Source organism: Caloenas nicobarica, chromosome 2 (assembly GCF_036013445.1).
Source record: "Caloenas nicobarica isolate bCalNic1 chromosome 2, bCalNic1.hap1, whole genome shotgun sequence".
NCBI classification, from domain to species: domain Eukaryota; kingdom Metazoa; phylum Chordata; class Aves; order Columbiformes; family Columbidae; genus Caloenas; species Caloenas nicobarica.
In genome coordinates, this window is record NC_088246.1 from 97,612,781 (window position 1) to 97,627,185 (window position 14,405).

The window sequence follows — 14,405 nt, forward strand, 5'->3', positions numbered from 1 at the left end:
ATTCAGAATTAATTTTATTTTCATAGAAGGATAACTATGTGTTGTTTTCATTCATTTACTTAAGAAGGCAAGGCACTGTGAAGAGTTAATGGCTTGGATCCTGAACGCAAAAAAGCCACATTTGCGATTGAGGCACTAGGCCAAATCATTTGTCCTCCTTCTGATTTTGAAGCCAGCTTATTTTAAACTGGCTTGCAGTTCTGTGTTTGGCAATGCACTGCGCTTGACATGCCGTAAGTGACTCTTTCATGTGCAATCATTCTGGCTGGGTGGCCAAAATGAAGAATAATTTAATACTGACTTCTCTTGCACATTAAATTGTTTTACTTTACATATCACTGTGTTGCACAAAGCCACCAATATTATTTGCAGAAGTTTAAAATATTTAATAAAAACATTTCTATGTATGAGAACAACATTTTGATTCATTTATAATACTGGATATTTTACTTTATTGCCTACTGCTTTCAAGTTCCCAGCACATAGCACTGCTTTTGCTGATGGCAGAAGAGGTGATTTTGCAATGGGGCAGCAGCAGTTCAGGAAATGGCAAAATCTGCCTTTTTTGGCACCCATGAGCAAGCAGTGCACCACTTGCTTGGGAGGTCCATACTGGTGGGGGATCCAAGGCACCCAAGTGGTGCAAAGCTGCTTCTCTCATCTGTCACAGTCAAGGTGGGTAGCTCAAGTTCACATACACACACACCCCCATGCATACAGACCTACTGTACGACTATTTTAGGCTTCTAATTTCCATGTGACTCAGAAGAGCTAAGTCCCATTCCTTATGTGGTCACTGGAGAGAGAAAGAGGCACCATTACAGCTCCAGGCTGAATGCCAGAAGCAGACAGTGTAAATGTCCCCTCTAGATAGGTAGTCCCTTTCATCCAGCTATCCCAGTATGCAGGCAACACATTTGTATCACTTTGTACTTCTTTCTATACACACCTTTTAAGACAAGAATAGATCCAATTGACAACCTGACACTTACTCATAATGAAAATACTCTTACAAGAAATAGGGATATTTAGGGTATCTACTCTAGAGCATATATTTAGAGTAGTATATCTGCTTTAAATAGAGAGTAAAGTAGCAGGTATTGTACGTGTATTTCATAGAATCACAGAATAGTTTGGGCTGGAAGGGACCTCTAGTCCAACCTCTCTGCACTGAGCAGGGACATCTGCAACTAGATCAGGTTGCTCAGAGCCCCGTCCAGCCTGGCCTTGAATGTTTCCAGGGATGGGGCATCTGCCACCTCTCTGGGCAACCTGTGCCCATGTTTCACCACCTTCATTGTAAAAAATTTCTTCCTTACATCTAGTCTGAATCTCCCCTCTTTTAGTTTAAAACCATTACCCCTTGTCCTATTGCAACAGGCCCTGCTAAGAAGTCTGTCCCCATCTTTCTTATAGGTCCCTTCTAAGTACTGAAAGGCTGCAATAAGGTCTCCCCAGAGCCTTCTCTTCTCCAGGCTGAACAACCCCAACTCTCTCAGCCTGTCCTCACAGGAGAGATGTTCCAGCCCTCTGATCACTTTTGTGGCTTCCTCTGGACCCTCTCCAACAGGTCCATGTCTTTCCTGTGCTGAGGGCTCCAGAGCTGGACGCAGAACTCCAGGTGGGGTCTCACCAGAGCGGAGTAGAGGGGCAGAATCACCTCCCTCAACCTGCTGGCCACGCTGCTTTTGATGCAGCCCAAGATACAATTTGCCTTCTGGGCTGCAGGTGCACACTGATGGCTCATGTCCAGTCTTTCATCCACCATGATTAAATTCATTTGCATTTCAATTTCAATTTTTTTTAAACTATTTGAAAGTGAGTAATTACTTCAACTTTTAAAAGAAGTTATTCTGTAACGGGAAAACCAATTTTTGTCAGATCTTCCTGCAGAGAAAAAGCTCAGCCACCAAGAATAAGTACAACTGAGTTTGCAGTGGTTGGCTGCAGGTGGCAGGGATAGGAGTGAGCGTGTTGCCAGAATGGTCCCTGCACAGCACAAGGTATCTCCCAGCACAGCAGCAGCAGCGGGAGTGATGGTGCTGGGTGCCCTGGCAGCAGTGATGCTGTGCAAGGGCTGCCAAACCACACTGCATACACTGATTTGTGAGTGCTCTGCGAGACACCCTGATGAGGGACCGGGAAGTTGAGTTGCTCCACTGATGGATATGGATGTCTGCAGAGCTGGAAGCAGATGAACTGTACTCATCTGGGGAGACTTGTGTAGCCTAGATATGGAACTGGCTGCTGGTTGGATGATCTGCAACGTCACCATATTTGTACGCTTAGCTGCAGAGCAGGGCTGCTTTTTCTCTCAAAGTATTTTGGTGGAAAAAAATAAATCCATCTTCAGTTAGATACTCTTCCCATTTCAAAAAGGAGAATCCAGGCACAAAGTGTTGATTTAGTGAAGCTATCTGGCTGGTCTCTCTAGTGTGGACTGAACTGATTTGGAGTGCAAAATAGCAAAACCCTGGTATAACTGAAAGACAACAGAAAAATGTTCCCACACACTTTCAGTTGAGGAAAGCACTCAGCTCTTGCATTCATCAGTAACTATTTAATGAACAATAAAAATATGCATTTGAGATTCATTGACAGGTGGGAAGTGATTAACCTCTAGCAGCTATGGTGAAAAGGGACCAGATTCTAATGTCTCAATATACACAGACTAATTTTTCTTGTCTTTTATTCAATTTTCTTTTTGCCTTTGCAAAAGATGTCTTCAATCATTTAACTCTGTTAACAAACTAAAAGAAGAAATGGCAACACTTACTTTATTCACAGATTTTTTCCAAGTATCCTACAATGTTAATAAGTCTGCTGTAAAGGTTTGTTTTTTCTAATTATATTCAATGTCACACTTCTCTGAAAGTATCTGAGAACAGAAGAACAGAAAATAAAACCCATTTGATCCTGAGTTACCCATTAACAACATATTCACACGTTCTCTAACTATAGAAGGCGCTGCAAAAAAGTCAATAATGGTAACTTTGTCTGTATAATAATCATTCCTGGTTTTGTCTTTAAACTGCAATGACATGTTCCTCTACATTACATAAAAAGAAAACTCCACCTCCCTTTCCAGGATCCTTCAGTCACCCCGCATAAAACCTGTAGGGAAGAGAAGGTTTTGAAGGATCTTCCCATTTAGAGGGAGCTAGGAATATTTCGTTAAAATGTCAAAAGATTTAACAGTGCCATCTGAAATCCCTAAGGAAGATGTCAGACCCAAGTGGGACAATAAGTTCCAGTATATTTTAAGCTGTATTGGATTTGCCGTCGGTCTGGGGAACGTGTGGCGATTTCCATACTTGTGTCAAATACATGGAGGCGGTAAGATTGAAATGACACTTTGCTAAAATACTAACTACAATTCTGATATAACTATACTACCTTATGATGGGCATGAAAGTTATATAATCACATGTATTTTCTTTTTTTTTTTTAAACTATGTAATTCTCATAAATGTTTTACACAGGTTAGCTTTTTCTACAGAAGTATGTTTAATTTTAAAATGATGCATTCATTAAGGAAGTAAGACCAGGCCAATGCTAACTCTCAGCAAAACCGATGTCTTATATTATTCTACAAAGTTCTTACATTGCTGCTACAGTCCCAATGGGAGGAGGAGGAAACTGAATGTGCAGCTCATTACTTTAAGGAAAAGCAAGAAGTCCTGGGGAAGTCTGAGTGAACCACCCACCAGCCGAACGGTGGCTGTGCCTTCCTTTGGGAAGGTGGGCGAGTTGTTCCTCTCCCTTCACTGATGCTCTTAGGAGCTACCTCGTCATCTGGAACTATCCTTGCACAAAACTAAGTTGCACTTTTTGATGTCGGTGAGGCTGTTGAAAATGCTCAGCTGATAGACCACAAACAGGAGCCTGCCAGGCGGTATGGACAGCTGCCCAAGCCTGTCCCTGGGCACCATTCCCACCAAGAATTGCTTTAGAAGCAGCCACTTTAGTAAATATAAATGGATCAGAAATTAGTACTTGATAACTCACCATTCACAGCAGCTTTTGAGATCTCCCATGGCAAGCTGTCTAAAGCAGAGTGATAAAGCAAATTGTTTCAGCCCAGTGTTGTTCATTATCTTTCAATTAACTGGAAAAAAAGAAAATTCAAATCTGAAGAAACTGTCAGATGACAGAAAAAATTTATTAAATCCAAGCTAGTTCTACCAAGGTATCTGTATTACTTGATGAACTACATATATTTGAATAAAACAATGAACCAAGAATGGATGCTGCTTTTAATGAAGGGAGGTGTTCTAGAAAGAAGTAGCCACTTAGGGACTCTGCTAAGTAGCTGAATGAATGAGATAGAGCAGGATGTATCAACAAAAATAATCTTGGCATATATAAGCAAAGAACTAGAAAGTAGGTGGATATATTGCTACCAATACCAAGAAAACTTCTGAACTTCTTCTGAAAGTCCACCTTTTCAAGTCCAGTTACAAAATTAGACAAAATGCAGAAAAGCCCCAACAATTATTCAAGGTCTGAAAAACTTATCAGACAAGGAACAACTCAAGAATCCAATCTATTCGGGTCATGAAATTGAAAATGAAGGAGTACATTTATCATAGTCTAGAAACAAGCAAATGGAAATTATTTGGGTGGCAAGGAGCTCTTTAACAGTGAACATGTAACAGTTGGAAGCTATGATTACACAAATTCAAATAATAGAAGAAGCAGTAGGTTAGATTTCTTCCAAGAGATGTTTTCCGTTATTTATTTGCAAGATGTGAAACCCAGTGAAACTCTCTCAGAAGAATGCCATAACCAGGTGGTTAGGAAGCCATAGGTTCAAGCACACACTCTCTATGTGTTTGCTCAAGGGAATGGCTGGAAAAAGCCTGTCACTTCAGTTAATGATATATGTGTTAATGAGATGTGTTAAACACCTTTAGAGACACCCCCATAGCAGATATGACACGGAGCCTGCAAGGAAGATGTTCTTCTGAAGCAGGAGTTGTAGACAAATACCCTACAGCATCTTAGGTGGCCTTTCCATCTTGGAGCAAAGGAACAAGCATTCAGTATTAACAGACAATATAATAAAACTAACCCAACCTAATGAACATTCAACACAAAGTGCTCAGTGGAAGGTTTGAAACGAACAGAGGGACCGTAGCAAGGCGCAGCTCCTCCACATGTTTCATTGACACAGAGCTGTTTCTGGGGCCACCGGCTGCATGAGGCTGCATGAAATTTGTGCTTCAGGGTTTTGTGCAAATCTCTAATACAGATTAAGATGAAATATCTTCTACTGACCATAAAAAGGCTCTCATGCCTTCCCATGAAGCACCAAGGGTCGATTCTTAGTGCTGGAGGCAGGGGACTAGCAGTGGCCAGCTGTTTGTCAACCTCTTCAGATCCTGACCTCACTTCAGAAGATCAGCAGCACTTGCCTCCTACTGAGGTTTGATCTTTCCCCTCCATGCTTCCCTTCCAGGGTCCCCTGCATCCCTGTACTACAGACCTCTGCCACTCCAGGAAAAGTGTGAGTCGGAGCACAAGGAGACCCATTGCAGTATTTCTTATGTACGCCATAGTCCTCAGAAAGCCTGTTTGCTTGTGTATCCAGCTTCTGAGCACCGATATATCCCACAGGAGCTGCTAGGGACAAAAGAGTTGGGGTTTAGAGCAGGTCTAAAAATAATAAAAATAGAAAAATGCTGAAGGGACAGAGGTTGAGTCATTCTTTTGCACCGTGAGTAGCAATTTGCCAGTGAAAACTCTATATAAAATATCTAGCAGACTCAGTAATGGTGTATAGCTACTTTGCATCAGTACCAACAATGGCACAAGACAGTGGTGAATAAAGCTCAATGTATGGTTGTACGGCCAGCATTTGGTCACTGGATTTTAACAAAGGGCTCAGAGAGCTCAACAGCATTGCCGGCTCTGTAACAAAGTGCTGTGGGGTTTGCGAAAAATGTATCCCAGAAAGCAGGCACTGGAAGAGCTTGGGTGAGTTTTGAAGACTACCAAGAAGACAGAGCTGTGTGTATAATGTGTTTGCATTTTACCTTCTGCTAATTTAAGGCAGTGATGTGATTTGGGGATGCATTTTTGAAAGCACACAACTCAGATGAAAAAGCCCAATAGATTTTCAGGGGTACTGGAGCACAAATCCTGCTTGTGTGCATCTGAAGATATGAACATAGGAGAGAACAGCAGCATCGTAGTTAACCAGGAGCCCTGAGAGGTGCAGTGGCTCCGTGTCTGTAGCTGCAGCCACAAGCAGAGCGAAACCTGCTATGGATTCAGCATAGACATGCTCTGAGGCTGAATAGCTTTGGGGGTACCAACCACAGTTTCGCAGCTGGTTCAGGTGATATCCAAATGTTTAAAAGTTAGGCAATGCACTTTTCCTCACTTCTAGATCTTCTAAATAACAAGAGATAAAACTAAGTGCTTGTATATTTTTCTCATGTCAGCTGTTCTCGTCAGACCTCTGGACCTTATTCATGCACATTAGTGTTACTCAGTAACTCAGATCTAATATAATATCAGTTTTGCTGACATTTATCACCTGCTGTTGTTACTGATTATTTGGATTTATTGCCTGAGTTAAGTTAGTTATTTACTTTTCCTGACTAATGGATATGAAGGTTGTTTGCCACAGTAAGTGGAGACAACCACAAAGGTTCCCCAGCAACTGGGATTGAAAAGAAGTCTCTAAATGACCTAGTATATAGCTTGGCACTTAAAACCAAGACTGAAACAAGTCATATAGCTATATATGTACACATACAGTCATTTGAGTATTCTTAAAAAAACAAAACAAAACAAAAACTCAGTTCTAGCTGGAACTTACTGCAGTGTTTTACTTTTGATTATAGCTAGTATATATATGCTTGCCTAACCCATGGGTATTAAAAACGTGCATAGTGCCTGAGCCTACAGGATGACTGAAAAATACCTTTAATGTAAAATACAGTTTCTTTCTAGGAAAATAAATACACATAAACACTAAAGTCCTGCTAAAAAGGGAGAACTCTTTTCTTCTGGGGCAATGATTTACAGACTTTCATAACTCCTGCCCTACCTGGCCTTTTGCTAGAATTTGAACCACAGCTTGCTACGAAATGCAGTTGCCTGGGTCACTGTGTCCTCAGGAGGAAAATAAAATGAGAGGAACAACCGGTATACCTGGAAGATACTGTTAAAAAAAAAAAGTGTGTTGGGAAGAGTAAAGCAGTTCACTCTCTGATAGAACAATTAATTATGTTACAATGAGTAATGAACTTCATTTTCTGTATTGTCGCCATGTCCTGCTCAAGTCCTTGGTGACAGGCTATGGCATTTGGGGTTGATCCTTTCCTAACTTCTTGTATTTGGTTGCCCGTCACAGCTCATGTTGGTGCATGTTTGCACATGGGTGCTGTCAGTTGCATCATTCAGTCATGAGTATTTCATAGGGATGGCCACCAAGGTTATTTTATAAGTTGATTTAGGGGTGTTACCCATCTTTGTTTAAAATGGCTATTGCCTCCTTGGTTTTCTGGACATGGCTTTAGCTTCTTCATTGTTGCTCAAGGAGATATAATCATTTACATGGAAAACTCAACCCTGTAAAATTTCAGAGTCTGTAAGGTGTGCAATGTGGCCTGTAAGTCAAAACCAGTGCCATCATAAATATGCTGCACAAATATGATGTTTATAGTAGTTCATACTTTTCATTTGGATTAAGGGATGTGCAGAAGACATGACAAAGACCATGAAGAAATGTTTTCCAGAGAGAGGGTTGAATATGATTAAGTTGCTGCTTTTTTTCCTACCTGATGTCTTGATGTGATGTGTTGCTTTGTTGGCTACTACGCTACTTAGCTGAACTCCCATGGGGGAACAGGTCTGATAAACCCCTTTCAATAGCTAATAGTTTTTTCTCTATATCTGAACAAGTAGTTATAACCTATTGCAATTTCTCGTTGGTAAAACATAAATTGTCACAGGTATCTTGCCATTAAATTCTCAGTCTTTTGGAAAAATGCACCCATCTCCATTTCTCCTATATACCAGCAGAATCAGTGAAGTGGATCTCTGAGTATTTGTTGGGTTGTATTATATCATACTGAGATGTCCTTTCTGAACTTTTCGGACTCTACAGAGAAGTGGTGGAGTCATCATCCCTGGAGGTGTTTAAAAGGCATTTAGACGAGGTTCTTAGTGACATGATTGAGTGCTAGAGTTAGGTTAGGTTATGGTTGGAATCGATGATCCTGAGGGTCTCTTCCAACTGAAATGATTCTATGATTCTACAGATGCATTTTCTTTGGAATTAGTATTTTGCCACTTTCCAGGTCACTTCAGTCTTCACTATAATTATTTTTTTCGATTCCTAAATCTCTGATCTGAAGGAAATGTATTATTCATGTTCTGGCCTTTCAAATGCTGTTGCGTCTTTGGATCATTACTTGCCTTACTTCTGCTAGCTGATCTGCAGGTGCTAGTAACATGCAATATTGAGCAGGTGGATCATTTCCTCCAAGTTTTTCTCCTTTTCTCATTTAAGAAGTCTTCATTGCTACCCCAACATCAAGAAAAGGTACTGGGTTTTCTTCTCTGCTTCTCACTGAGGGTCATCAATTTCTGTTGGTCTTGGTACATCTTGATTAGGAGGTCACCTGGCTGATACATCAAAATGCTTTGCATTTCCGCTAGTCGGGTCTATTGCTCTCTCTTTCCAAGATGTGACAAAACCAATTTGACTGTTTCACCCTGCTTTGCCAGTTGCCACAATTCCACTTTAAGGTTGTGCTCCTTCATCGGCCTCCTGGTTGTTCCGCCCTCTGGCACACCAGCACCTCTCAACAGGCTGCCTAGTAGTTTATGCATTTTTCTTCCAGATTGTCATGTGCATGTAGGTGATATAATAAAGATTGTGCCCTTCCTGTATCTTTTTGCAGGCAGAGACCTGAATAGGAGTGAGCAGTTGGTTTTCTGACCTGATTTGCCCGTACATTGCAATGAAGGGGCCAGGTTGTAAAAAATGTCAGTGTACCTGGAGTGCACCAGTTTTCTTTCCTCCTGCCATAACTGTAGAGGTATCTCCACTTTAATGGTTCTTCTGAGTTAGCAATGATACTGATCATGCTACATGCTGGTGCTTCTTTTCACTTGGGACTCTTGTTAATGAAACCAACTTACCAATATGTGCAGTATTTGTAGTTGATAGCTTGAGCTTGAAAAAGCTCTTGTCAGATTTCTGTGCCTTCTCATGTACACAGGGATTATTCCTCAGCTTTGTGGTATCCTTGTGCAGGATGTCCTTGCAAAATGACTTTCCACTCTGGTAGATTTTAGACTTCTTTTTTCCCTTGACCTTTCAGTAGTACACGCATCTACTTGCAGGATGGATGCTGTATGCATCTTGAGTGTCTTTCTGACAAAAAGAATGATGTAGACTAAGATTTTCCTAGGTCATACCTCAGGGATGCAACTAAATCGTGCTCTGATTATATTCTTGATTTTTATGGGCATTTCTCCAGGTTTTTATGGTACTTCCAAATGCCTAATCATTATCATTTTCCTTACTTATTTTTTGAGAGAAAATCAGTTACTGAAGCTAAACTTTTGTTTTTAGAGGTTCCCCTCTGGGCTTGCTTCTTAGGCATGTCATTTATTTTCCTCTCACTGTAGAGCATATAGATCGAGAATATCTCTATATAAATATATCTAGAACATCTCTATATACATATATCTAGAACATCCAGATACAGAATAATTTGCTTACTGGCACTTTATGATTGTTTCTGCTAAGATTTCCTTTTCCCATGCCTCACAGAAGCCAAACCTACTAAATTTCTGCTGTACGTGTGCTACACATCATATGGATGCTGATAAGGTTTTGCAGTGCCCATGTTTGAATGCTCTGTTTTGTGATACATGTTCTGCATCAGGTACCAGCATGCTTCTTCATGCTGCTTCTTGAATTTTCTTCTTGCCTTTTCCATAGTTAGATTTCTCATGGCAAGGTTTTGGTTTGGTTTGGGTGTTTGGGTTTTTTTTAGGTATTCAAATTCTGCCTTCTGTCACACCCTCTCCTATCTATAAAGCAGAGCCCTTGACTATGTAGTGTTGGAGGGTTCCTACACACTATTAAGTATCTGATACTGTTTCAGTTTTTTCTCTTTCTTTCTTTCTTCCTTTCTTCCTTTCTTCCTTTCTTTCTTTCTCTTTCTTTCTTTCTTTCTCTCTTTCTCTCTCTATCTCTTTCTCTCTTTCTCTCTTTCTTTCTTTCTTTTTCTTTCTTTCTCTCTTTCTCTCTTTTTCTTTCCTTCTTTCTATTGTGGAAAAGAGTAAGCTTCAAGTGCTCGAGGAAACTGTCTATGCTTTTCAGGACTATTTCCTTTTTGCCTAAAAATAGTGTAAAGCAAAGGAATAACTGTAAACATATCTCCGCACTACAAGCCATTTATTTGAATTATGCTCGAGAAATATTAGCTCTGTTAACTGTTTCTTCTTAGCTTAATCTTCTGCCATATTTTCAGGTTTGCAGACAGCATACTTTTTATATTGTTCTCATGGAAAAATCAGTGCTTTCTAAGTGTAATATTATGTTTTGCCATGCTGTAAATAGGACTGGAGATACATACAAACCAGCACAAAGTAAACAGGCCTTTTACCAGCAGAATATCTCAACATGCTCTGCTGTCAACGGTTCAAGCAGCAAACAGAAACGGAGAGAGAGATAACAGAAGGCAGGTCACTCTAATTACTACACAGTTATTTCCAGAGAGATATGATATGGGAGATAGGCCGGTCCCCTTACGGAGCGAGCGCTCTGCTAGCAGGGGCTCAGCATCTCAGGGACTGCAGCGAAACAGGCGGCGGGGAGAACAAGCAGTGCGCTCTGCTCTGCCGTGCTCCTGTCACTCGTGTCAAGGTTTTGCCCTTCCCAGGAGCCAGCTCAAGGTGTGGGTTGTCAGGAGGGCTGGGTGGGTGTCCCCAGCTCTGCTGGGGAGGGGGATAATGCAGCAGGTCTGAAGGAGAGCACAGGGTTGAGCATGGTGAGAGGTTACTGAGTGGAAGGATCTGCAAATTCCTTAGTATTTACATGGAAGCTTCGGTAAGTAGCTCCAGCTGAGACTTCATCAGGTGGTAAAACACTTAACCTATTGTGGTCCTTAGCTCCCACTGTAAACGTCTCTCTTGGGGGGGTTATAACAGCCACTTTAGAGCTTTGCCCAAGCAAGGGGATTACTGAGCAGGCATACTGAGGATCCAAATTGAGGATTTAACATACTGGGAATAAACTGTGAGACTCCTTTTCCCAAATCTGCTTTTTAGCAGCTAGAAACATCTTAAGAAATCAGATCATGAGGAGAGACATTTATTTCCACCTTTGGCAAATTAAGAACAGTCCTTCATTGAGAAAAGCTTTGCCGATTTTTGTTCCTATGTATTTCTTGATAAAGGGCTGAACTATTAGACAACACACCTTCTCTGGGTGTTGTATGTAGTTTTGCAGCACTAAGCAATCGGTAGCAAAGTTATTGCAGCACCTAGCAATAGGTAGCAAAGTTATTGCAATACTTAGCCCAAGTGACTCAATTTATCTGCCCAGCCTTTCTAAACAGTCGCTGACTGCAAAACACAGGAGCCATTCCAGAAAGAGACCAGAGATCCTTGTGTATTCCCCCACTTCCCTCTTGGGGATGGAGACAGGAGCAGAGAGCTGAGCTGCTCTGCTCTGTGCTCTCTGATGGCGACGGTGAACCTGCTCTCTCTACCAGCCTGGAGGGGAAAAGGTTTCCAGAGCTGGAAGAGCAGAGTGAGGTGGACTTAGATATGAGATTTGGAGGCAAAGCCGAAATTGTATAACAAGGCACAGGTTTACTGACAAAGCAATGAGGAGCCAGTGAGTTGGTATGAGTTTGTAGGAGGATTGGGAGGGGGCTGAGGCAGGACTTTTGTCTGTTTCCCCAGAGAAAAGAGGCTTCGCGGCGACCATGGTTGCTGGTCGTGGCCATAAAATTCAATCTATTACACCATTTCAGTTTAACTGGGCATTTGGGACGATGCAAAGGAGGGAGACACAAACCCACATCCCTTCTGAGGGAAGGTGAGGGAGATGAGACATCGCAGACCATTTTGCAGGAGCCAGCCAGGCTGCCGGCAGGATTGATACCTTCCCACAGGCACCCAACAGCACAGGCTGCCTCTGGCCCAGGGCACCTGCAGTTAGAACAACAGGGAAGACATAGAGGATGCAAATCAGGAGGAAATCAGGTTTCATCGCTCCCACGTCTCACAGAAAAACTTCAGTCTCATTTTCAGTTTTTCATTAGCCAGAGGCCCTGTGCTCTGAGTAGAACTTCACATAATGAAGTAAACTGGTCTCTTGGGGGTCTTCACTGCAAAACCCTGCTTTACCAGGGGAGGATGGAGGAGCACGTGTCTGAGAGCTTTAGGGAGGGAAATGAAGCAATGCACTGAAGGGGAAACAGATGGTACAGGGGAGAGGCAAACCCTTGTGCTTTATGAGCAGGGGGAGAAGAGAAGATGCTTGCAGCACATAGCATCCCAGTCCTTCCTCCTACATCTTCACCAACAAAATTACCATTAACAGATGTTACTTGGCAGGTATCCCCAGCAATGCTTCCTCTCTCAGCACATCCTACTAGGACTTTGTCAGGTCATAAGCACACAAATTATCAAACAGTAATTTCAGTGAGAAGCAGATACTTATGTGGCTCAATTGCACTTACTTGTGTTTTCAGGGGCATTCCTGATCCCATACTTCATCGCGCTTCTCTTTGAAGGAATCCCACTGTTGCATCTCGAACTAGCCCTAGGACAGTGCCTCAGGAAAGGCAGCATCGGTGCCTGGAACACCATCTCACCTTACCTTGGAGGAGTTGGTAGGTATCTCTGGGTCCCAGCTCAGCTGCAGCTGAGCTCCCACCCACTGTTCATTTCCTACAGACCTGTGCCTGATGCTTATTAAGATATACAAATAAATGCTTGTTAGGATATAAAATTTTTATGTTGAGGGTGGTGAAACGCTGCAACAGGTTGCCCAGAGAGGTGGTAGATGCCTCATCCCTGGAAACGTTCAAGGCCAGGCTGGTTGGGGCTCTTAGCAACCTGATCTGGTTGAAGATGTCCCTGCTCATTGCAGGGGGGTTGGACTAGGAGAGCTTTAAATGTCCCTTCCAACCCAAACTATTTTAGATGCTATAATTTTATATCACTTCCATCAGGTGTTGCTCAACACACAGGAGCCTTAAATGCAAACCTCAGAACCTTTGCTGTGCTGGGAAGCATGACAATCATGAGCTCTGCTAGCCAATGCTGCCCCGTTCCGACCATATCCTGGAGCTTAAACAAGAGCTGCCTGCCTGTGAAGCTTCTCACTCCTCCTGCACAGCCCCTCCAGAAGCCGGTCTTCTCTGTCCAGGGGTAGTCAGACTGGAGGGAGGACAGAAAGACAGGAAACCAGGAACAGGAGCCTGGCAGCTCCTAAAGACCCTGCAGCATCTGGGAAAGTTCCCTTCCATGACAGGAAGGCGTGGATGGGCTACTGGAGGGATGTTATTAACCTGACTGGGCACAAGGGACAATCCAGACCACAGTGTGCATCAGACTGGTGCACAGTCTTGTACTGGCAATCTTTTTCTATTTGTTTAATTTAATATATGATGAAAAACCATATATTGTGTCCTGCATACATTGTTAGGCTGCAAAAAGTGAATGGGAGCGGTCACCGTTAGAGGGCTGAACCATCAGCTCTACCAGTTTTGAGCCCACAACCTCCTGCCTGCAGGGACAAGGAGATGCTCCAGCCAGGCCTGCTGGACCATGACCTGCTTTAATGGGATTGTCAGCAACAGCCATGCCTGTGGGGGTGTGTGGAAGGAGAAGGGATGAGTAAGAGGGCTTATCCAAGGGCCACAGGGCAACCAGGAAGAAATACCAAGCAGCAGGGTGGTGCTCCCAGCTAAACCCATGTCCTACAATTAGGCATGTCCATCCTCCCTTGGCAAAAATGCAAGCAAGCAAAATCTGTGGTGCTGTTATTCTTCCTTCCTTATTGTAGGAGCAGAACAGTTACCAGTTTAGGGCATATGTGCATGATTTGGGACAAAAGAGTGCCCTCATGCAGATATAGTCTTATTTGGTCTCTGCTATTAAAATTGCCCCGTGTTGTAGAAAACAATGTGTTATATACTAGAGCAAAGACTTCAGCCCTAATAGTCTACACAATAGGGAGTGCCAGTCTTCTTGGAGCAAGGCCGGTGAACTGGGGGTACTGCACACCAGTGTTTGGCTACTGAGGACACAAATGCCCATCTTTCATGTGAAAATCTCTGGAGGGGGAAATAAATTACCTTGAAAAATTAGGAAACATGAGCATCTAGGAGCAAGTGTTGTGACTGATAATTTTT

The 14,405-nt window shown here is 42.5% G+C and overlaps 1 protein-coding gene across 1 annotated transcript in view; it reads left to right on the plus strand.

Annotated features, from left to right (window-relative positions):
* The first annotated feature begins 3,179 nt into the window (after positions 1-3,179).
* The window catches only part of LOC135985116 (sodium-dependent neutral amino acid transporter B(0)AT3-like), a 29,569-nt gene continuing 18,343 nt past the window's right edge, over positions 3,180-14,405 (plus strand). Inside the window, exons 1-2 of the mRNA XM_065628089.1 lie at positions 3,180-3,336; positions 12,738-12,878. Of these exons, the coding sequence (XP_065484161.1) occupies positions 3,180-3,336; positions 12,738-12,878 (298 nt within the window). The remainder of the gene's footprint in view (positions 3,337-12,737; positions 12,879-14,405) is intronic.